The sequence below is a fragment of the Drosophila grimshawi genome, unplaced genomic scaffold (assembly GCF_018153295.1).
Source record: "Drosophila grimshawi isolate 15287-2541.00 unplaced genomic scaffold, ASM1815329v1 contig_1377, whole genome shotgun sequence".
Classification (NCBI taxonomy): Eukaryota; Metazoa; Arthropoda; class Insecta; order Diptera; family Drosophilidae; genus Drosophila; species Drosophila grimshawi.
In genome coordinates, this window is record NW_025062900.1 from 11962685 (window position 1) to 11986185 (window position 23501).

General features: G+C 38.9%; 1 protein-coding gene across 1 annotated transcript; it reads right to left on the reverse strand.

Moving 5' to 3' along the window:
• Positions 1-21828: 21828 nt before the first annotated feature.
• LOC6562857 (targeting protein for Xklp2) lies at positions 21829-22811 on the reverse strand. The gene has a single exon (XM_032736370.2). It carries the CDS (start codon positions 22775-22777, stop codon positions 22004-22006), a length of 774 nt encoding a protein of 257 aa, XP_032592261.1. The 5' UTR covers positions 22778-22811; the 3' UTR covers positions 21829-22003.
• Between the last annotated feature and the right edge of the window lie 690 nt (positions 22812-23501).

Consider the following 23501-nt stretch of genomic DNA (forward strand, 5'->3'; position numbering starts at 1 on the left):
TTATAACCAAATTACACACAAAATGATGGTTTTCATTAACTAAATGACACATTAATGAATTGCATGGCATTTATTACAGGTTCAAAGACTCCCAATCCCATATATATGAAGAGCTTTTATTCTTAAATCACACTCTTGCTCCAATAAATAAAATTACATACATACACATCTATCTGTATGTGTAAGTATATATATGCGCATGTTACAGTATTTGTATGTGAATCATCAGTGGACATTTTGGCAAATAAACTCTTGTAATAATCATTGAAAATGTTTGCTCAATAAATTGAACCTACACTGACTTTAGTAATTTTGTAAATCCAAAATAAACATGCTACAGTGGCGGGGCGGCCCGGGGCCGGATCAGTCAAAGCGTTTCCAAAGCCAAATCAAATGTGTTGCTGCTAATATTAAATGTCCACAAACGGAAGAGTTAATCCTTATCGACAATTTGACATCAGCAATTTTCGATGCTTTTGCTTTCAAATAACGGAAACCATTAAGTTGTCACATGCACATGCAGTTGCAAAAAAAAAGTAAAGAGAAATACTTTATAGTACTTTATTATAAAGTGGTAGACTAGAAAGTACCCTGTATCTGTTACAAAGAAATGAATTTCCATGAAAAAAAGCATTTCAATGAATTAATGAAAATGTATCTGAATCAACAGAATCATTCATTTCTTTACAATAAAATAAGACCGATATTTGCTTGGATTAATAATTAAAGCTATTGCGTGAACAACTTTTATAGCTAGGCAAGCGAAGTCATATTTCTTAATGACCATTACATTTGAAATGCTTTGCAACTCCTGCTTCTGACAGTTAAATATCTCAATATTGGTCACTTATATACAGGGTATTGTGAACCGAACCGAACGAACAGACACTCGTATGTCAGCTGTGGGAGGTGATAGCAGTTGAAGAAGGCTCTGTGAACTAGCAGCAGGGCCATGTCCATTTTCAAATGTTGCGGCCAATGTGTGTGTATATATATATGTGTGTGTGTGTGTGAGTGTGTTTCGGGTATGAGTGTGATTCAGGCGAATGCCACAAGTGGTCATTCAGACAAATGGCCAAATGGTGGCGCTCATGAATAATTCAGATTTTAAATTGCATTTATGCAAATGCCATGCGGATGCTTGCAGATTTTCGCCGCTGGCAGTCGCGAAACTCGTTGCCACCGCTGCCAGGACCTGCGCCTGGTGACGCATTTGCAACTAAATGCCCCCGAAAGCTGCGAGTTTTTCGCTAATGCACAATTTGTATGCGTCAACACTTTCGTCAGTGGCGACCAGCGCAAAGGGGGCAAAGGGGCGTGCTGGCAGTTGAGTGGGTGACAGAAGCGGTTAGCACGAGATGCATTCATTTTTATCAAACCAAATATCAAAAACGGTGAAGAATTAGTAGACTTAAAGTCACCTTGACAAAAGCTCGTACCCAAAAATGGAGGCCAAGTGAATCACTGACCTGGTAGCAAATAAAATGGTCGTCAGTTCGAGGGCCACCTGTTTTGTGCTCAACTCTTTTGCAATTTGTGTGTGTGTCGCAATGCGAACTGCAGATGCTCCCTCTCCCTCTCTCTCTCTCTCTCTCTCTCTCTCTCTCTGTGTGTCTTCCTATCTCCCTCCCTCACTACCTCCATCTGTGTTCGTCTGTGCACCTTCCGTTAAAGTCTCGGTCCAGAAACTTGCAGATTTATTGCGCAGAAACTTTTATTGCCTTATAGAATATGTACGAGTTCGGGGCCAAGATGAAGATGCAATCTGGAAATTGTTCGAGGGATAAAACCATTTGGCCAGCTGCTTTCGAATAGTGCGGGTAATTGTAGTACATAGCATGGTACCATTTGATTATCCAGACGGAACATTACTATCTGCGCTCTGTTATCTGTTGTCTGCTATCTGCTGCTATCTGTTGTTGCCAAAGGCATTTAATTGTTCGCAGTCTACTTCGTAAATTGGCTGTTTGTTGCTATTTAGCATCTGCCAAAACGATAAAAGCAAAGACAGATGTTGCTGATTATTAGCACTAGTCTAATTTGTATGTAGAATGAATGACAACAAACTTGAGGAGTTTTCCTTTAACCCTACAAGATCTTGAAGGACATAAGCAGGAGCGAAAGCAGAGTATTTTTGTTTTCAAATATTCATGAAAATAACCGATCCAAACTTTCTAATACCCGTAGCCAAAAGCCAGGTTATTCTTTCAATTTTGAAACAGTATTTTCATTTGAATTTCATGATAATCTTCCATCCAAAACAAGAATTGTAAATCCAAATATTCCATGTGAAAGTAAGAAAAAGTAGAAGCAGAATCAGGTTGAAGAGTATTTAAGTACACTAGAATTTAAATGTTATAATCTGGCTTTATCGAATAAGCATAATTGCCAAGAAAGTAATATTTGGTGACCTTTTTTTCCTCTCCACATCTCTCTTCTCAATGGGGAATCAATCAAATGGATCTAATGGACCCATCGACAATAACTGTGTGGCCTCAACTTAATGATGCTAATCGGATTTGAAAATAAGAATGAGCACAAGAACGGAGGAGTGCGTATCACTTGCCCTAACAACGAAAGTTTAAGGTCCTTTCAATGGCCACAAAGAAAAAGGCAGAGAAAAGGCAGACACACACACACACACATACACATTGAAGAAGGGTCGAGGATTCCGTGCTTGTTAGTGTAAACAAGCGTCAACCGCATGGAAATGGGCGCCGTTTTGTTGGCCGTCATTCGATGCGAATCAATTCGAATGCGATGCGACTCGATTTGATATTCATTTATGCGCCTCGAAGATAAGCACTAAATAAATAAATCTGCCACATACCGCCAAAGCTCCTAACTCCTGACCACCCACCACTGGCTGCTGAGAAAATGTAAATAAATGACTAGAAAAATATGGTAGAAATCGAGGAAGCCTCTGGGCGAACTCATCGATAACATGAAAATGACTTAGCCTCTCTCTCTCTCTCTCTCTCTCTCTCTCTCTCTCTCTCTCTTTCTCTCTCGTTCTTTCTATTGCTCTTTGTGGCACATGTTAAATGACAGGCAGGAACTGTAAATTGTTTGCAACCAACTTTAAATTACAACTGTCAATCGAATCGAAAAGCACACAAGGCCTAAATGTGTTAGTTGTTATGTTAGCCAACGCCGCTGCTGTTGTTATTCCTGTTGTTGCTGCTGTTATTGTTGTCGCTCTTTATTGTTTACGCACATATGTATGCTGTTTGAAATCAAAACATCATGAAATTGTTTTTCCAACATCATTTCCATTTTGCTTGTATTTTTGCCTGCATATTTCCGTGCGTTTACAAAAAGGATATGAACAACATCCGGCGTTTTGCCCCATAATTTCTGCCAACAACATTTTACTACTCATTGCATTTGACCAAGCCGACGAACACGCATCCCAACCCAAACCCAAAAAAACCAGACGCAGCCAACCAACCGATTTGGTTATTACAAACTCATATCTTGTGCTGTTGTTGTTTTTGCCCAAAATAACCAAACTGACCGCAGGCTATGGGGTCAGGTTATGGGGTAGGATATGGAGGGTAGGTTTGACCAATTTTTGGGCGCTACTAAAAATGCTCAAAATTTGCATTTTATATTAACGGAAACAGTTGTTGCCTTTGAGCGCACACACACACACACACACACACACGAGACCAGAGACTAGGCCAGAACTAACAGCTCTTCCTCTCCACCACTGCACGCTGCCTTCACTGGATATTGCTTCAGTCTGCTACACATTTCCCAAACAAATTTGACGCGTTTATGCATGTAAATTAAACAAATTTGATTTTAAATATCTTTTGGCAAAGGCAAACCAACCAAAACCAGCGGCCAACAAACCAAGCCCCATCCAACCTGAACGGACATGAACCCTGCCATATGCCAGAGGCCAGCGTCATAAATATAATTCTAGCAATTTCTGTCCAGCAAACGGAAATGTGAACCAGCTGGGACGAATTCACTTGGCGGTTTTTCAATTTCATTTGGTGTGAGTATATTAATGTGGGTATGCAAAAGGAACCATTGAATATGTGCCACACAACCATATTCAACCACTTGATATGCCCAATTGGAAAACAACCAAATGATCAAAGATGTATGTCAGATTAGTTTTTTCTATTATATATGCTTAACCTTACTTAAACTGGAATACAGCCTCATATTTATATTTGTATATTCTTTACGCATACAGAAAAATTCATTTGTTGAATTGTTGAAAACGAATTAACCAGATTTTCTTAGCAATCGTACTGAAGCTATCAGAAAATTATCAGTGCTTAAGCTGTGTGAGAGCTTTAAACAAATTGTTTTATGTATTGTTTTTGTTTAGTCCACTCAAGTGTGATTTTTTGTCTTTTTGATAACTAGAATATAAAAAGTGAGAACGCTACAGTCCGTAACCGACTGCGAAATAGTTTAATACCAATGTAATACAAGCTTATAACCGCTGGCAATGAACACGGGAGGGATTGCCAAGAAATTTGTTTAGCTATCCGTGAAAGTGCTTCCGATCAATCGACTTTAGTTCCTATCTTCTTATATATATATTCTTCTTAAGGAGATGTTGCCGCTTCAAGCACCTTTGGTTAAAGTTAAACAGCTCTCACACTTTTCTATTTGTGACTAATAAATACTTCTCACTCACCTCAGCTATTTACCGTGCCAAAAATCGAAGTAGAAATGCTTTAAGGAACATTCGCACGTGTTGCCGCATTCACTGAACGGATTATGAGCTCAAAACCAAACGACTCGATAGTAGTCCAGACAGCATACACAATGTGCTAGAGAGACCGGGGCCAGAACTTTGGGCCATGTGCACCAAAATCAAAGTACATTTCAACAATAAAGTCAAACATACTGGGAACATTGTTGCCAGCACTTAAAAGTCCATTAATGGGCAGTATTAAGTGGACATTGTGTGCTTTTTAAGCACATTTGCTTCAATGTTTGCTCTGATCAAGTCTTGTATTAATAAGTTGCCAGCCAATAAATGGCGATGGTCTGCATACAGTTACCAACCAGTTAGTTAGGCTACATTTGTAATTTGTAAAAGTAGTTTCTAACTGACTGACAGATATCGTGATTTGTTATTTGTGTAAAATAAATTCCGAATTTTATCAGATTAAACATTTAAGAATGCTATAGTCTAGCGAACAAAACTATCAGATACCCTGAATTCAGTTTTTTTCTTATCCGAAATCTTATTGGAAAAGGATATGTATAGATATTTGCGAATCGGTAAGAGTTATCAGTAAAGTAAAATAAGCTTGATATATGTATATGTTTAAGTCGTATACCAGAAGTCTTTTCGATGCGATTGTTCGGACAGACACTCTGGCTGTTGATCCTGATCAAGGATATAGAGTCAGAGGTGTTTCCTTCTGCATATTACATAGTTTGGCAAATCTTTATGTCCTTTTTCCCAAAGTCTACCGTTAAATATATTACTAGTTGTAGATACCCTATAGAAACATGTTGCCACTGAAATCGATGGTTGAATATTTAGTCTTTCCGGGTAGCCGGCACAGAAACATAATTTTTGCTGTGCTGCGTTTTCTTGTTGTCGAGTTTTGCATTTACGTTGGGGAATTTAGCATGGCATGCAAAAGCTGACAATTGCAGCAAATTTCAATGGCTGAAAAGAGCTAAAGGGCTGTTTTTGTTGTTATAGTAGTTCTTTTCAGTTACTGTTGTTGCTGGCCCGATTTTGCGCCGCTGGCTTTGAATTTACAGTTTGGCTGGGAATAAAACGCACGAATGCGCCGCAGCCGCCGCTGCTGCTGCTACCGTTGCAGCTGCCTCTGCTGCCTCTGCTGCTACAGCTGCTGTTGCAGTAACAGCCACGAAAACAAAAATGACAATGGCAGGCAACAAATTTTGCAATTCCCAACAGCACTTCAACTTCCGCTGCTGCATTTTTGTTGTACATTTTTTTCTGCCGGCCCCCCGTTGACAAAAGTTGCATTGCATCCATTGAAAATGTGACTCCATTTGAGATTTGCCAGTCAACAAATCAGACTATAAAGTAGAAAAAAAAATACAATAATAAATACCTGCAGCATTTTCCATTGTTTGGTTGCGTGTATTTGAGTAATGGGAGGACACTTTTAAAGTGCAACAAACAGTTAGAAATACCTGAAAATGGTATCCACATTTGGCCTGGTTAAATCCACTTGCCGTCGAAATGCGAAACTGACAATCTGCCAATCTGATGAGCACGTGCACCGCCTCTCTGAGTACACGTCTATCGGGAGCAGCACACCATTTCAGCATTGCATTTGCATTTTCGCCTAAGCTCTCAATCACACCCTCATGTGTGTGTCTGTATGTGTGTGTGTGTGTGTGTGGGAGTAGTAAAGTGCTTCCCAAAAGTTGCTGGCCTGGCCGAAAGGGGGGTGGAGGATAGGGCAGCTGGCTGCTGGCTGCATTAGAAGGACATACACTTTTCGTAGCAGCAGCATCAGCAGCGATGGCCATCAATCATTGCTCGATAAGAGCCAAATTCAATTTTGACAAATCACAAATGGGCTTTTGTAAACCCAAATTAATGACAGATGAGTGCTCACTGTACTAGAAGTATTTCAATGCATTGTACTTAATTACATAGGCTCACACAAATGCCCACATACATAAATAGTAGATCATTTAATTATTTTGAAATGTCCTTTGGGCTGATGTTTTTGATGGATTATTTGAGCTGCATTTCATTTGTCTGCCTTGAGTGCATAAGGATCTAAGTTAAAGAAAGCATTATATAAACTAATCAATTTTAACGTCAAATATTGAGTCTGTCTGGTATTTTGCCAATGTTGTTTACGATTTAATCACTGCATGTTTTCACTTCAGTGAATGCATTATACATAAGACCTAGTAAATAAACACACTTTGATTAATATGAATATTGTTATTCTCCCAAATATTTGCCAACAATTTATAAGTAGCAGGCATCCTGAATATATTTAGACTAAGCTCAAAGTTTAATCGTAGTTTTCCAAAACTAAAACAATATATTATAATCGAGCAAAAAATAAAAATAAAAAAAAACACTTGAGCTGGAGTCAACAAAAGTTCATATTTAAATTAGAAAAAAGCTTAATATCATTTTATAAAAAGGAAATAAGTTGCAAGAAGAGTTGCAGTTTTAATAACTTTGTGTTTTATAAGAATAAATATTGTAAATTGCACAAGGATTCTTTTAACAACGTTTCAATGGTCTTAATAATATTTTACTGTACATCAGATTACTAAAACTTAAAACGGTCTGCATATGTATTTAACCATGATTTGCATCATTCTAACTGTTGGCTTGGAAGTCGATCCATTTAGCTTTTAAGTTGTGACTATTGTTCTACATTCATCCAGATAGAATTGAATTACCTGATCCACTATTAAATTGACAGCTCTTTCACTATGAGTATATATGAGTTTACTCTTCTCCTTTCTTCTTTTCTGCAACTTATCCGAGTGCTGTACAACCCAATTAAGTTCCAATGTATTTACTAAAAATACGCGGACCTAACTTTTCGTGTCCCGCCCCAGACTCAGCTGACTTCCTTTACTGACTTATTGTAGGTGTTGAATTTACGTCGTTTTCTTTGTTTTGCGATAACGAATTGCACGCAAACACGCAAATGCTTCCAGTTAGAGTTTCAGTTGGTGCCAGTCTATACGATATGTACATAAATATGTTGTTGGAGTGCTGAAATTAATTTTATATAGACACGAAACTTGTTTGCTGTCTCGGTGCCTTCCAGCAGATGAGTGTTTAATTAAACAATTTATGCTCAGCGCTCATTTAACTCATTATTCGTTTTACTCACTCATAAACAAAGTCGAATTGAATATAACAATTCATATTTAAATGACAAATTTTATTTTTTCATTTCACACATTTGTAAAATTCAATCAAAACTCGTTTATTATTCTTATTTTACTCGATTTTTTGTTTTGCAGTTCAACGCCCACAATTAGTTCCACTTAAATAAATCAAAAGAAATTCATGGAAACATTTGTCCACATTGACTCGCACACATCTATCAAATATACAAAATTGTTTTTTTGTAGCTGTTGCTTTTTGCATAAGCCACAATTGTTTTTAGCTTATTCCCGTGTGCGTTTTTAATGAATTATGTATTCATATTTACCGAGATGGACAACAATGCATGCCGCTGAGTATTAAAAATTAAAGTAAGTTCAATATTGCTAACGACTTCGCAGCTAACATTTATAATCGGGTTTTACAAATGTGATTTACAAAAGTGACACTTTGTTTTTAGCATTGGTAGAAAATCTCTTGAAGTCTAACAAATTAAATGAATGTTGGTTAACTGGGTTGCACATATTCAGATGTATTTATTTATATAGCCGATTTATTTTACAGTCTTAATCTTCTTCTTTTTTTTAGGCGCTAGCTGTTTGATAATCGTGTTTGTTTAAATTTACCCCGAGCAAAATAAGAGCTTTGCACACTTTTCGCCATCAACTTTTGTCTTTATGAGCACCAAAAATCCAATTAACACATGCTGCCATATTTCCGGGCTAATCCTTCCCAGAGGCGGCTGCGCAAATTACACTTTAAAAAATAATTACGAAAATGTCTGCAATGAAATTTAGCTCGAAGGCATCGCAGACACTGCTCTCATTTCACTGCAATTTCTGAAGGCGCTAAATGTTAATGAACATTATAAAAACAATTGCAAGTAATTATAATTTGAATGATAATAGCGAAACTTCTTAATCCCCGCAACGGTAATTTTTATTTTACATTTTCTACCTCCCTCGTTTTTTTACTCACTCTCTCCATCTCTCTCTCTCTCTCTCTCTCTCTCTCTCTCTGTCTCTCTTCCCATGCTTGATAAGGAGACAATTTACAAAAGAGTTGGCGACGCAGCGCACAAAATGTGAAAATGCATAATAAAGGGGGCGTGGCAGAACTGGGACACGTAATGGGAGCGACGAAGAACAGAGAATGGAGACCGAAGAGAAATGAGTTTCTTGTAATTAAATTCTTTTTAATGAAACCTCAAAACAAACACAAAGCTTCGTCCAAATACAACAAATACTGCCAACAATGGCGTGAACGTTCCACGAGCACGGAAGTGAGAGGAAAACGTTTGAGGACCGAGTGACAAAGAGACGTAATGATAAACAAAGGGACTTAAAGCCAAAATAAAATCATTGGACTTTTATGAAAATTGTAAGCCATAGGTGTTTGTTGTTAAATAAAATCTATTCTTTTGACTTTTAGAAACTTCCTGAATTCTTCTGAGAGCAGTCAAAAATCAATATTTAATAAAACTATTAAATGTAGACAAACAACCCTCAACTAAAACTCATAACTAAAGTAAGTATCACTTCCAAACAGTGTCATTGAATGTGGGGTTGATTGCTATAATTGAACTTGCTTTAGTGCCTTAACCATTGTCTTTCTTCATTAGCAGCAGCTCATAAGCAGCCAAATATATTGCAGCATCAAGAAAATTAATTCTAATTTGTAGTTAGACAAAACGGAAACTACCCGCAATCATGGGAGGAGCGGTGTGTTGGTATGAGGGGTAATATTGCCCTCTCGTTGGCCTGCCCCGGCTACTGAGTCCTTTGCACACTTTGCTGGTAATTATTCAGATGAAAAGAGCCACAGGAGCAAAAAAAGAGAGCACGGAGATGAAGAAGAATTTTCGCTCAGCGAAAAATCAAACAACGAAATTGCTACTTGCAATTTCTCGTCACGTTCAAAACTTAATTAGTACATCAGGACATCATCAGAGATGCTGCTTCAGTGGCTTTGGCTATGGCATCAGCTCCTACTGCTGCTCCTTTGCTGCTGCTCCATGCTGCGGCTCCTTGCTGCTGATGCCTCGGTGGTAGGGATGGGACTGCTGCGAAGGACGAGTCTTCATTACTGCGGAGTCCTAGGCCGAAGCTGAGGATGATGCTGAGGCCGAGGTCGAGGCTGTCATAAGGACGTCATGTTTCTTAATTAGTTCATTGTTATCATAACTTTTTCGACGGAGAGTTACGTCCATCGGCAGCGCAGCCCCATCAGCAGCAGAGTTGGACTTGATCGTGCTCTGTTATTTATATATACATATATATATATATATATATATTTGGTTTGGTGCTTCATTAGCGTCGTGTATTCTGTGGCAACCCATTCGGGATTTGGATGATGCTAAACCATCCACAGCTTAAGCAGCAAATCCATTGATTTACGTAATGCGCTTTGGGTTAAGTAATCCGAATGTTGTATCAACAGCACATCAATGGATTTGTTTAAGGCAACTGGTGGAATAAGTTGTCCTGAAGGCAGCTGCCAGCTGCCGTAACTTGTACAATGCACACACAAATATACACAAACACACACACACACACACACACACACAAAAGCACACTCGTTTATTTTGGCATGCCGCACACGTAGAAGATTTCCGCACGAATTCGCAAAGCAACTCTTGATCCCTTTGACTCGTGGACATGTTTTCTCTGGCATTCTCTTTGATGTTTACAAATTACACCAAAAGTTGGCAAACAAATTTTCTTATTCACTTTTACCAACTGCACACACAGACAGACAAACACACACAATGAAATGGCCAGGCCGAATCCCCAAAAACCCCCAACCCAAATAAATCCGCCTACTTCCCAACCCCAAAAGCCCCCCTTTCCCGCTTCCGAACACAATCGCCGGAGCAGCAGCACAAAACGATGAGAAATGCTTGTAAATGTGCCAAGTGAAATTGCGACCAGGAGACAACAATTTATGTGTGTAAAATACATTTACAATGCATTCTTGTCTCCCAGCCAAAATCCTCCAAAAGTTGCCATTGAGCATTTTTGATCGATTTGACTATTCGATTTTTCAGATTTACTACTAATACAGCTATTGTCAACTAATAAACACAAGTACATAGCCTTGCCCTAAAGGGTTTTAAGTGTCTAATGGGTAAATGTGAATTTTCTTGTCAAAGCTGAGTAGCTTTTCCAGTGTGAAGGCAATATAGATTATCTAATACAAATGAATTGAAAATGTCTCAATATTAATTTGAAATATATGTAAGGAATCATAGGTATATACCCTATTCTTTGCTACAGGTTATAAGGTATACATATTATATTTACTTGTGTATCTCTCCCTCTGGATTTAGCTTTACTCTCACGCGCAAATACTCTTGTACTGTATTTGAAGCATAGTTAAACAAAATTCACATGAACGCTTGTAAAACTAGCAAATACAAACTAAAAGCACAAAAATAAATAAAAACTTTTTAAATTTCACCAATTATATTTTTACTCTGTAAAAACTTTGTGCTTTTATAGCGAGTCGAAAAAGCTTCGCATAGTTTTCATATGCTGATCTGCGCACACCCAAAACACAGACAGAAGCAAACAAACACACATATCAACAGAAGTGTGTGTGTGTGTGTTGTTCAGAATTCATTGTGTACGATAAAAACATCTTCAAGTCGAAGGATGTGCAAAAGTTTTTTTGTTCACTCATTCATAAGTTTTTAATTAAATTGCCGTCACATATTTTTCGTAGCTCAAACAAAGTCGTCGCTTTTGATGAGGGTCTCTGGGGGCAGAGTGATTCAATTTGAGTACACAACTGCAACTATATTTGAACTATTTTATTGTTTGCCATTTCTGACATTAAGTAATGAATTTAAAATTATACAATTAAATTAAATTCATGGCCGTATAATTGCAACCGCGGAAAAGACTTGGCATTCAATTATTATGCAGTTATGTTATAGACTAAGTGAAATATGCAATTGGAAAATGAGCGAGAAGGAAAATGAATAAATTAACCACACATACTGTACATGTATGATATATTCAATTTGTCTGCCTAAAATTAATTTAAATAACATCCATTCAATAATTTACAAAATACACAGAAAACCAATGAAAATGTTAAATAAAAGTTCCAAAATTAATTGTTTTATTAGAATATGTGGTAAGATTATAATAGGCAGTCTAATACCATTACAGGGTATAGCTTAGGCTGGTAATTTGGTACTTGAATATAACTAATAGTGTCAATAAAACACCTGAGTTCAAGTTGTCTAAACGGGTTGTCGGCGTTGTCGCATACCAAAAAATCTTAATTGTTTTTGTTGTTGTTGTTAATGTTTTGATGAGTGTTCGTTTTGCTCTATTGCTGAATGGGAAATATGAATAGCGAAGAGCACTCATACGAGTAAACTCTGGTAATAAACAAGTCAAATATTTGTAATTGCACGCGATGTTTACACGAAATGTGAAATAACAAATTCAATTGGCCAACTTGATGACGGTTACGCTGACGACGATGCTTTGGCCATGCGGGGATCGTGGCTGTTAGTGGTAATTAAGGCAATAATATTTCAGCAATGAAAATAAACGTGTAACTTTTTTAAGCACCACCCACACAGCCCTTCAGCCAAAAATAACCCAAACAAATGAGGCGTTAATTGTGTTTACGCAACATTTATGATGACCACTGAATCCACAATAAGAATGAAACAACAATAATAGCTCGTCAATTAATTCACAACTTCTAGCCCATTTATCAATCATTTGTCATGTGTATTAATTACCTGCCTATTTGATATCTATCTAAGTTAGATTTCTCAGTTTTGTGAGCGAACTTTGTGTTGCTCTTGTTGCTAAATGACACTTATGTGTCGGAAAATAAACTAAAATATCACCAATGGAAAACAAATGTTGCATGTTTATTTTCTAAATTATTGCCGCAACTTTTTATTTATTTTAATTAATAAAGAAAAACAAGTAAAAATGTTGTAGACGACTATAACTTGGGCATTTCTTATTCGATCTTGATGAAATTTGAGGAGTTGATCAAAAATGTATCAATATATTTTATATATTAGTTAGAAGCCATTGATTTTAAAATCGTTTCATTTATATGAAGCGAAGTCGATATATACAAGAACTTATATTCTAAACTTGAAGTCTCTAGCTCTAATAGTCTGCCGTTGATCCTGATCAAAACAATATATACTTAATGGGGTGGGAGATGCTTCCTTCTGTCTGCTACATACTTTTGCAATAAAGCCTTTATACCCATTTTACCCATTTTTAATGGGGTCAGGGTATAAAAAATGTAAGCGGACATGAATCGCGACATAAAAATGTTGTTCTATACAATATACTTTAAGGCTGGTACTCTTTGGCGCACTTTAACCATGTCGATTGGGGATTTGAAATCGCCTAATTGAGCTGCCGCTGCCAGACAAATGTTACTCGGATTGACAGCGGCAACGCAGAGCCTGACATGACATAGGAACTGTTCCGAGCCGAGCTGGTGGATGCTGATTGGTTACTGGGGACTGCTGATTGCTGAATGGTGACTGTTGCTTGAGTACTGTGCCAAGGACAGCTGGCTGGTGAGGTAAGTGGGGTAAATGGGGGTAAAGTACGGTGGCAGATTCATCCATTTGCTGTTATGCGTGGGCGGCGGCAATTGTCAATTCCATCAATCACGGCGAGTGACATTTTGGGTTACCATTGCGAATTGAGAAACTATATTTTCTGTTCGGGATGCTGTAATTGATGTTGAATGTGCCAGTTATGCCCCAAGTACCAACTCTGCAACAGGAGTCACCTAAGAGCCGGCATAAAAGGATGATGCATTGCACAAAAGAGAGAGAGAGAAAAAGAGAGTCAGAGAGGGAGAGAGACACAGAAAGAAAGAGAGAGAGAGAGAGAGAGAAAGCGAGAGAGAGAGAGTGAAATTAGTAATATAACCGGATTTCACATTTCACAATTCAAAGTATTTTCAGTTTGTGAACTGAAAAGCCTCGCTGGCTACTTCCGCATTTGACAAAAGCGAAAAGCCGAAAGAAAAAAGAAAAGCCAAACAAAGAAAAACAACCAGAACGCAAAGAATGGCATAATGTAAGGCACACATACACTCACACCCACACCCACACCCACCCACACACACACACACACACAGAGAGACTGAAAAACGTATGGCCAAAATGGATAAGCTTCCCACGGGTAATCGGTGGAGTAGCAGGGACCCCATAGAAAATGGCGTTACTTTTAGCCAGCTTTGAATGTCCCTGTGCCTCGCTTCTTTGCCCGCCAGCCTCCATCATCGAACATCCTTCCTGCCGCTTTTTGTGTGGTGGCGCAACAGCGAGCAGCAAAAAAAAATATTTATAGATGGAGAAGTTTCGGGCAGTGGGGCGGTTTTGTGGTTGGGCAGCGAGGCGCATCCGTTGGGTGACTTAAATAAAATTTGTTGATTTTATTGAAAAGTGATGATGTGTCAAATTTTTTATCGCATTACCAGCGTAGCGTGGCACTTATTTTGCTTTTAACCTTGTCATTTGCATAAAATTCGCATTCAATAGACACATTAGCATTTTTAATGGTCCCGCTCTCGCTGCCCGCTGAAAGTCATTTCCCGTTGTCTTCGTCTTCGTCTTCTTCATCTTTATCTTCTTCTTCAACGGTCAGTCACGCCAGTCACGCCGCACGCCCCCAAATTTATCAATGCTAAACACGTTTTGGGGTTGAAGGTTGTCAGAAAAATAATATATATATATATATATATATATATATATATGTATATATACATATAAAGTAAAGAAGCTATAAAAAAAGGCATAGAATCGACGCATTCAGTGAAGTGACAAGTGAGCAATATCTGCGGACGACTCCGATGGGGGTCCCAGTGGCACTGATTCTAAAGACAAATTGAGCAGCTTAATGTATGTCAAATTGTCAATTGCTTCGATCAATTCCGAACTCTGTTTAGTTTTGTCTAGTTGAATGAATTATGTACAATCCGATTGGGCTATTTAAGACCAGTCACTGAACAACAGCAAATTGATAGTCGCTCTGGAAATTTGCGATATCAGCACACGAATTGAAAACTATTTGGTTGCAAGTGTTGTTAAATAATGCAAATTGAGCATATTAGTAATATTGTTCTTAATATTTTATTAATAAACAACAATAAGTCTTCAACAAAATACATTATTAAAAGAAAACTTACTTTTCAAGGGGAATCTTATCTATATTCCCCGCTATAAACTTGTCAAATTCCTACTATATTATCTTTATTATAAAAACTGGCACAATCTAATTGTGCTTTGGTGTTTAAATCTTAATAATTACATTAGATTTTCTAGATTATGGTAATAATGCGGGGACTATTTGAATAGTGACTCCCCTGACAATTGCACAGAGTAATCTGCTGAGTGGAATTTTATACATTCTGGCCTGCCTTTGTGTGTTTTTGTGGAGCAAGCAGATGGAAAGCAATGAGTTTGCATTAGAGCGCATCTCTGCCATAAATAACATGACGTTTCATTAGGCTGTGAAAATGAAAAGCTATGATCACCTGGGCGACCGACTAACTGGTTAGAAAATGCCAGGAGACAGGACGAGGGAACAAGAGCCGGACTGGAGTTGAATAGCGGCTGACTAGGAGGCAACTGCTGTTGCTGCTGCTGCTGCTGCTGCTGCTGCTGCTGCTGCTGCTGCTGGTGGCATCTGTCGACGCAGGTGTTTTAATCACACGAACGCGACGCATTTTGTGCCCGGTAGTAGTTGCTACGCATAAATTTTCATTTCCATTTTCATGGCTCAACGCACAAAAAGGAGGCGGGCGGGCAGGACAATGGCGGCAAGGACGACTAGGACGACGTTTCGCCATTTGCCTTTGTCGCTTTTTATTGCCTGCACTTCATTTGTTGTCGCTATTTCGTGCGGGGAGTGCTCATAAGCCGGCAAAACGACTGCGGCCAGCTGTGGCTCCAGTTTTCAGTTTCCAGATTCAGGTCCAGGTCCCATTTTGGGTTGATGAGCTAACCGCAAAAAGTTAATTAGAATTAATGCGTTTGGGCGTTACCCAAAACACACACACACACACAGGTCAAATCGCATTTAAGTGCAGCCCAAGAGCTGAGCAACAGCAGAGACAGCAGCTACAACTGTGACCCGTTAATATTTTCAGTCTAAAGAGGCCGTCAACGTTTGCCATTTGGCCGGAATGACGTCGCAATAATCATTTCTATATGCCTTGAAGTGGAGATCACGTACACGGGACACTTTAGAACAAATACGCGTATCAAAATGTAGCATCACACCAAAACACCAAACAGCATCAACATGCAACCCACTAACAGAAACAGAAACGGACAAACAGACAGACAGACAGACAGTGGCATCGCCGCAGTCACGATTCGGCAACAGCCGCCACAGCAAATACTCCTAGACAAAATAATGAGAAAAAAAATACAGAAAGATGGAAAGAACACCACACAAGATTCCCAGTTGGAACTGACAGCAATTTGTAGATGCTTATAGCTTCTTTTTGGTATTACTTACTTTATCTTCGAGGAACTTTAATAATTCCTATTTATAAAATATCGATAGGATTATATGCAGTTAAGTATTAAGTATATGCAGTAAGAATTATCTTTGGAAATTAAAGAAAAAATTAATATTAAAAATTTATATAAATAAATAAGATAAATAACTGGTACAAATTTGTTGATGGGTTTCTCCTAAGCACTTTAAGAAATAACAAGTAACTTAATTATTTTTCAGCTCTACTTTGTGTTCCAACACTTAATGCTATATTTAAAGTAAGTCTACAGAAAGTCATGTAAAAGTATGTCTTCGTGAGGGAAAAATTGCTAAGTTTGTAAAATCGAATAAATACTCTTTTGACATAAGTCATAAACGGAATTTACTGTAATGAGTGCAATATGAAACTACAGTTCAAGGAAGGTAATTATCAAGGACTTGCAAAACAGAGCGCATTTCCCAAAATACACTTCTTGCACACTTCTTGTGAAATATATAACCTTCAAATGAACTGAGAATTAATAAATATATTCCGTAACAAGTAGTTACAAGATCGGAAGCACATTTCCGAGGATAGTTGAATAACAACATCCAGCTGGGTAATCACACAGACACGGCACAGAACAAAAAGCATATACACAACACGCACACACAAACATACGCAGCGGGAAAGTTTTCCTTGCAGGACAACGTAGGACACGAAAAAAAAATAACAAGAAAAAACAAAACTCATCAGCCAAAATGGAGGTCGCCACGGGTGCAGTAAACGTGGCTAATGAATGCTTTTGGCCCCAGCGCTGATGGCAGCTCTGTGTTTAATTTAATAACACACGCACACACAACTGCCGAGAAACACACACACACACACACACACTCACACACACTTAGTCAACATATGCTCATCGTTTGTCTCTGTCTCTGCGTCTGTCTCTGTGTGTGTTTATAAGTATATTGAACAAATAAATTTCGAAATGTTGACAACATTTTGCTGTTTGTTCATAAACGAGGCCATCGTCACCTGTGGGAGCAGCACACGTACCCACCACACACACACACGCACACACACACACACACACACACACACACACACACACTAATGCACACACACACATCCCCAAACAACCAAGCAACGAATCAACGGAACAACCGCACATCCCCAACCGACTAGCCCACATCGGTGTCCGCATTCACGTCCAGGTTCACGTCAAACAGCGCCCGGCAATAAAAAACCTGAAGCCACAGTCGTCAGCGTCAGCGTCAGCGTAACACCCATGAGAGAACCCCCCACCCCCCTACCCTACCCCTACCCCATCCCTAGACACATGTAAAAAAATAAACTTTTATAATGGCCATACATAGTAGAAGGTACATGGTACATGGTAGATGGTAGATGGTAGATGGTACATGATTCTTGGTACATAGTATGCAAGTGCGCATTCGTCCTCCTAGAAACATGTACTGTTCTGTAACTGTCATGTTAAGTCCGTAAAACTTTGCCGCAATTTGCTCAAAGTTTATGAATTTCACGCGCCGTAATAAAAGATAAGGTCTACCAAATGAATGGTCAATAAACCAGAAGATCCTAAAAAAATTCCATTAACTGCTTTTAGCTTTTACTTTAAGTTTTCCACCACAAGAGCAATGTTAAAGAAAGCTAATTTTCTGATTCCTAAACAGAATAGCAATAATTATCGGCAGTAGTATATTGCTTCCTCTACAAATATTTAGAGCTATCTGTTCAGTATACACATTCTTAAAAACCCTCTGTCTTTGTCCTTTGTTTATCTTAAGGGACATTTTTGTTAAAAATTAGGGGCATACATATTTCGCAACATACACTCAAAACAACTCATATACTCATACACCCTCTGATTACTGTCCTAAGCTAAATGTCACGTAAAATTCAATATCCAGAGTCTTTGCCAAATAGCAGTTAATATCCTATAAGATTGAAGCCTTAGCTAACATCACTAATGGACCGCAAAACTATGAATTGCTTTGGGGAGCATCATAAAGAAATTGATATGATTTTTACTAATTCAAATAATGTAGAAACTTTTTTTATGATCACTTGCCGGCATTTAAGCATCCGAATGATTGTTTAATGGCTCCACATATATATTGATTCTTGGTCATTTTAAACTTATATATATATATGTGTGACATAGTTTTGTAAATGTATTTTATATAGCCTGCTCGTTCAACCGTATCAAACTTTATGGAGCATATAAAATCGTTTGTCTTCCAATCGATTGCAAAGTCATTTATTACAAATTTTAAGTGCACTTCTAATGTTAATAAAAATTAAGTCCCCAAGCTAAACCTTCCCCCCTCCACCCACCACCACCTTTTGTCGTAAAAACAACAACAAAATATAACAAACTTCTTATCGGCAAAGACCAAGCAGAGCTAACAGACACGCTCCGTTGCCTCTTAAGCCCGTCCCCTCCCGTCCCGTCAGCGCCGGTAGAAAAGGGGGAGGACCCAGAAAAAAGGCCAATCATTGCAGCCCCTAGTTTCAGTAGCTGTAGGAGCAGGAGTTCCTACTGCTGCTGCGGCTGCCATTAGAAAGAGTAGGTAATGTCGCTTCATATTTCAACGTCACTCGCATCGTCATCATTTCTCTGTGGCTGTGGCGATGACATCAACAGTTCTGAATAATTTTGCACCCGATAAAAATTTCAAATGTTTTCATCAAATCATTTTTCGGTGCGCAACAGCCGCCAGTCAAGGACTCGCCACTCCAGGACTCCACGACTTCAGGACTCTAGACTCGACTCAAGTATTCATCCATCATTAATGGAGGGCCTGGCAGCAAAAGGAGTTGAGACAGGCAAAAATCAGCACCTCCCCTCCACACCGTGTCCTGCTTCGACTGAGGCAATTGTAGATTGGGGGCGTGGCTGGGTGCGTTGACGATGACATTACTTTTTAATGACTTTGACTTTATGCAGCAAATGCAAAAGCATCTACGACTACCTGCCACTTTGCTTCTGTTCTGCTCTGTTCTGTTGCTGTTTTATGTCGCAATTTGAGAACTTTTTAGCACTTTTCATATTGACTTTTTCTTTGCTTTTACTATCTGATTGAAATTTGTGCTTTATTTTGTTTTCGATTGACTTAACGCATTATTTGTCGTTTCAATTAAAGTTGAACGCAAATGTTTTCGATCGAAGGATGCTGATAACAGTCAGGCGGTGGTTGAGGTGATGGTGTTTTGGGGTTTGGGGAGATATCGGTTTGATAGCTGTCAATATGCATATCATATTTCCACAGTGAAATGTTTTCCGCTCATAAAAGGAAAATTGACTGCGAAAATTGTTTTACTGCAGCAACTGAAGCTGCTGTCTCAGTGTTCGTTGCCGCATTCTCTTTTGACTCTTAGTGTGTGGCAGTGTTTTTGTGTGTGTGTTTGTGTGTGTGAGTATTGTTGTGTCTGTGTGAAGGTTTCTGCCTGTGGTGTTGTAATTTGTTTGCCCCTTTTTTTTGCGTGTGCACTTTTACGTTTTTATGCGTTATTTTGCATGCATCAGCGCGTTATTAAATTCCACACTGTGCCAAGCCGCAAACAAAAAGCCAACGCCAACGAAACTTTGTAGATTGCCGGCGAGTCGTCAACGCATCATCCCCGCCAATTCGCCACCCCAACTAGCACCTCATTCCCTCCCTCATTGCTCGCAAATCCTCTTTTACTCAGCTAGCATCTTATTTAACCAACAACCCACACATAAAAACCAAACATGAATTCATACACCCACACACAGCGACACAAAACGCAACCATCAAATTTGGCTCCATTGTTGCCCCGTTGAGCGTCAGCTCCCCGCTGTCCTCCCTTTATGCTTTCATATCCCAAATGCGACAAGCGACAAAATTGTTACGCGCTCAGCTTAAAACCGAGCTCCAACATTGTTCAGATTTTATATCGTTCATTAGCTATATTATTAAAAACGGAGTTGAGTTGGATTACACATTTCAAATATTAAAACCAAAAAATCTTGTACCCTTTAAATAATAAAATAACTTTTTCACATTTCATTTTAGCTGTGCACAAAACGCATCAAAACTCATTGTAAATATTCCATTGCGAAATTAACAGCTCTGTTAGGGCAACAGTCCGCCATCTATTGACAACAGCGACAAAGTTAACTGTTATACTGTTAACCGTTAGCACAGTTTCTGATTGAACCGTTAACGGGGAAATCGAAAATGTTGCGTTTACAGTTTAACTACTATGTTTTTCAAGTACAAGGCAAATTGCTTTCTTAATCTTCTTGTACGGGAAAGCTAGTAAAACAATTTGCAAGTGAAAATAAAAAAAGTAACATTAGAATTTTAAAAATTGAAATTATATATATTAAAATTATATATATGTATAAGTCAAATCATAACTTCATCTGTTTTTATGGAAGCCATTTCTTTTAGCAAATATAATATATTTAATATATTTATTTATATATTTAATGCTACATTGGGTACATTTCAGATATTTACTTTGAAACAATGCGCTCGAATTGAACAACACCTTTAAACTTGGACAGCAAATTTGCAATGAATACAAATTTCCCTCAACCTCGATATAAACACATGCAATGCAATTCATCATTCACACATACTGAAAGTCAGGTGAGGTGGTATAGCAGACAAGTGATGTGGGTGGGTAGGCGGGTGGTTGGAATGGGGCAGGTTTTTGTATAACATCGCCAAACGTCCCATTAACAGAATTCAATGCACAAAAACTCTTCAGTTCGCTGCTTGGCGTTTTGAAGCCAAAAAGCAAATGTCAACACTATCAATCATTGCTTTGACAGTTTGAGTGCTTGTTTTAGTATTTGTGCTTTTGATTATGTGACGCTCAAATATACACACACACACACTCGCATACTCACACACACACACACACGTACATATACAAACACATGCGAATGTGGGGCGCATCAATTGATACGCTTACAACAAATTGTTTGCACTGAAACACGTGGGTGGTTTCAGGGAGCGTGTGTCGCAGTTTGTGGGGCGCCGGGGGTTGCGGGTTGGAGTGCCAAGCGTTTGATTGATGGAGCCTCGACCTGAGCTATTTTAAATGAACAAATTGAATGTGCACACATGTGTGCAGATGATTATTGAAATTTAAGAATGTGCCTACAAAAAATAAAAACTCGTCTCGAGTATATCCCGACGATGCCGCATATAGTAATGCATACAGATTGTGTATTTGTATTTGAGCTGCCTTCCATGGGAGATGATTAATGTAAGCGTTAGTCTTGCATCGTTCTAGAATAGCTATTAATTATATTATTTAAGAAAGAAATTGGAAGTTTGTTACTTTTTTTTGCTTTCGACAATACTTTAAAGCATATTCGAATGTATTTTTATGATTTTCTATGGTTTCTTGATTCAATAGAATTGGATACTTATACTTCTATATTCTATACGTACCAAAGTAAAAGTTCAAAGTTATTATTTAGTCTTGTCTGTCATTTATAAATCATAACCCGTAAACAGATAACGCATCTTGTTTTATAGTTATTGCTCTAGTTAACCTCAATTCTCACAAAAAACAGTAACCAAAACTTTGTGATTTGCAACAAAAGAAGCAAAAACAAAACAAACAATAAACAAAGAAAAACAAAAAACTGCATTTGTTGTTGTGCAGCTACCTAAAAGGATTTGGCCGAGCACGGAATATGGTCAATTGGCGTTGCTTTCGATATAGCTCCCGCTCCAGACGCTTCAGCTCTTCCTCCTGCTCGCGTCGACGCGTCTCCTGCAACTGATGCGAATGGGCATTGAACATTTTGCGCTGCTCCGCGTGAACCTCGGTGGAGAAGTGGAAGGGTTTGAAGGCCAACGGGCATGTTTGCTTGGGTTGTCTGCTGAAGGGCTTCAGAGGTGGCGCAGTGCACTTGGGCACCGGTTTCGTTTGGGGGCGCATCTTTTGAAGTTGAAGCTGTTCCTGTTCGCGTTGCTGCAACGCCTGTTCAACGCGCTGGAGACGCTTCAGCTGCATGTCGCGCGATGTCTTCAGGACATTTGGGGTCACGGCTAAGGTGATGCGCTGGACGTCCTGCTTGTTGACCAGCTGCTGGTGGGCATGATTGAAGTTGGGCATGGGACGACTGTGAAACTGACGCTGAGCACGCTCCAACTCGAGACGCTGGCGCTGCACCCGTTGTTTCTTCTGCTCGTAGATGTCCTTGAAGCAGTATGCTTTCGGTGCAAGTGATTTCCTTACAGCCATAGCTGTTCCCTCGTACTCTGGAAACTGTTTGTGCTGTTTCTCGAGCACTCCAACGATTACGCTCTCATGATGCTGTATCTTCTCCAGATTTGGCTCTACGGTTTCCTCACCCACTGCAAACTTCTCAATGCCACTCGTAAGGGATTCGTTCAGGTGATTCTTATCCTTTGGCTGCCGCAAGCTCAGCATACCAAAAAGGATTTCAATGGCTTCTATCTCGTACTGTCTGCAATTATATTCCAATTTAATTTCCGACATTTTACTTATGGACTTATTCCATTCAAGATCTAAAAATGTTTGTAAATGTCGCAACGTTGCCTCTAAAATTCCTTTTTGCTACTAATCTAGAGCCTACTCGGTTCTCGATGCTCATGAAAAATGTGTGTTTGAGGCATTGGTGAAAATTTCATTTGAATTATCTATGCCTGGGAAATGCATATACTTAACTACATGTATATAATGTATGCCCATCAATTCTTGATTTCTTACTCCTCTCCCTTTCTCGCTCCCTCTCTCTCTCTCTCTCTCTCTCTCTCTCTCTCTTTCAATCTCTGTGTGATTCTGCAATTGCATACATCGCATTTGCTTAACGCTGTCTGTTTCCTGCCTAACCAGATGCCTTCTACCCTTACACACTTACACCCACCTAGCAACCGCACCTGGCTGCCCAGCTGTCTGTCTGTCCCACTCAGTCTACAGTCTGGAACGGTACTTCTATACGGTGTCAATTTGATTGCAAAGGTAATTCGAATAATCTCATCATACCCAATCTAGATGTCTATTCACCCGCCCAACTGTCAGCCAGCCCACACATATACACATATATGCATACATGCATACATACATAAATACATACATACATGTACATATTTCAGACGGACAGCATCTGACAATTTCAAAAGCGAATAGCAAT

Bases quoted from the DNA above. Each gene is read 5' to 3' on its own strand.
- LOC6562857 (XM_032736370.2), bottom strand. From the start codon at position 22,777: ATGCTGAGCTTGCGGCAGCCAAAGGATAAGAATCACCTGAACGAATCC.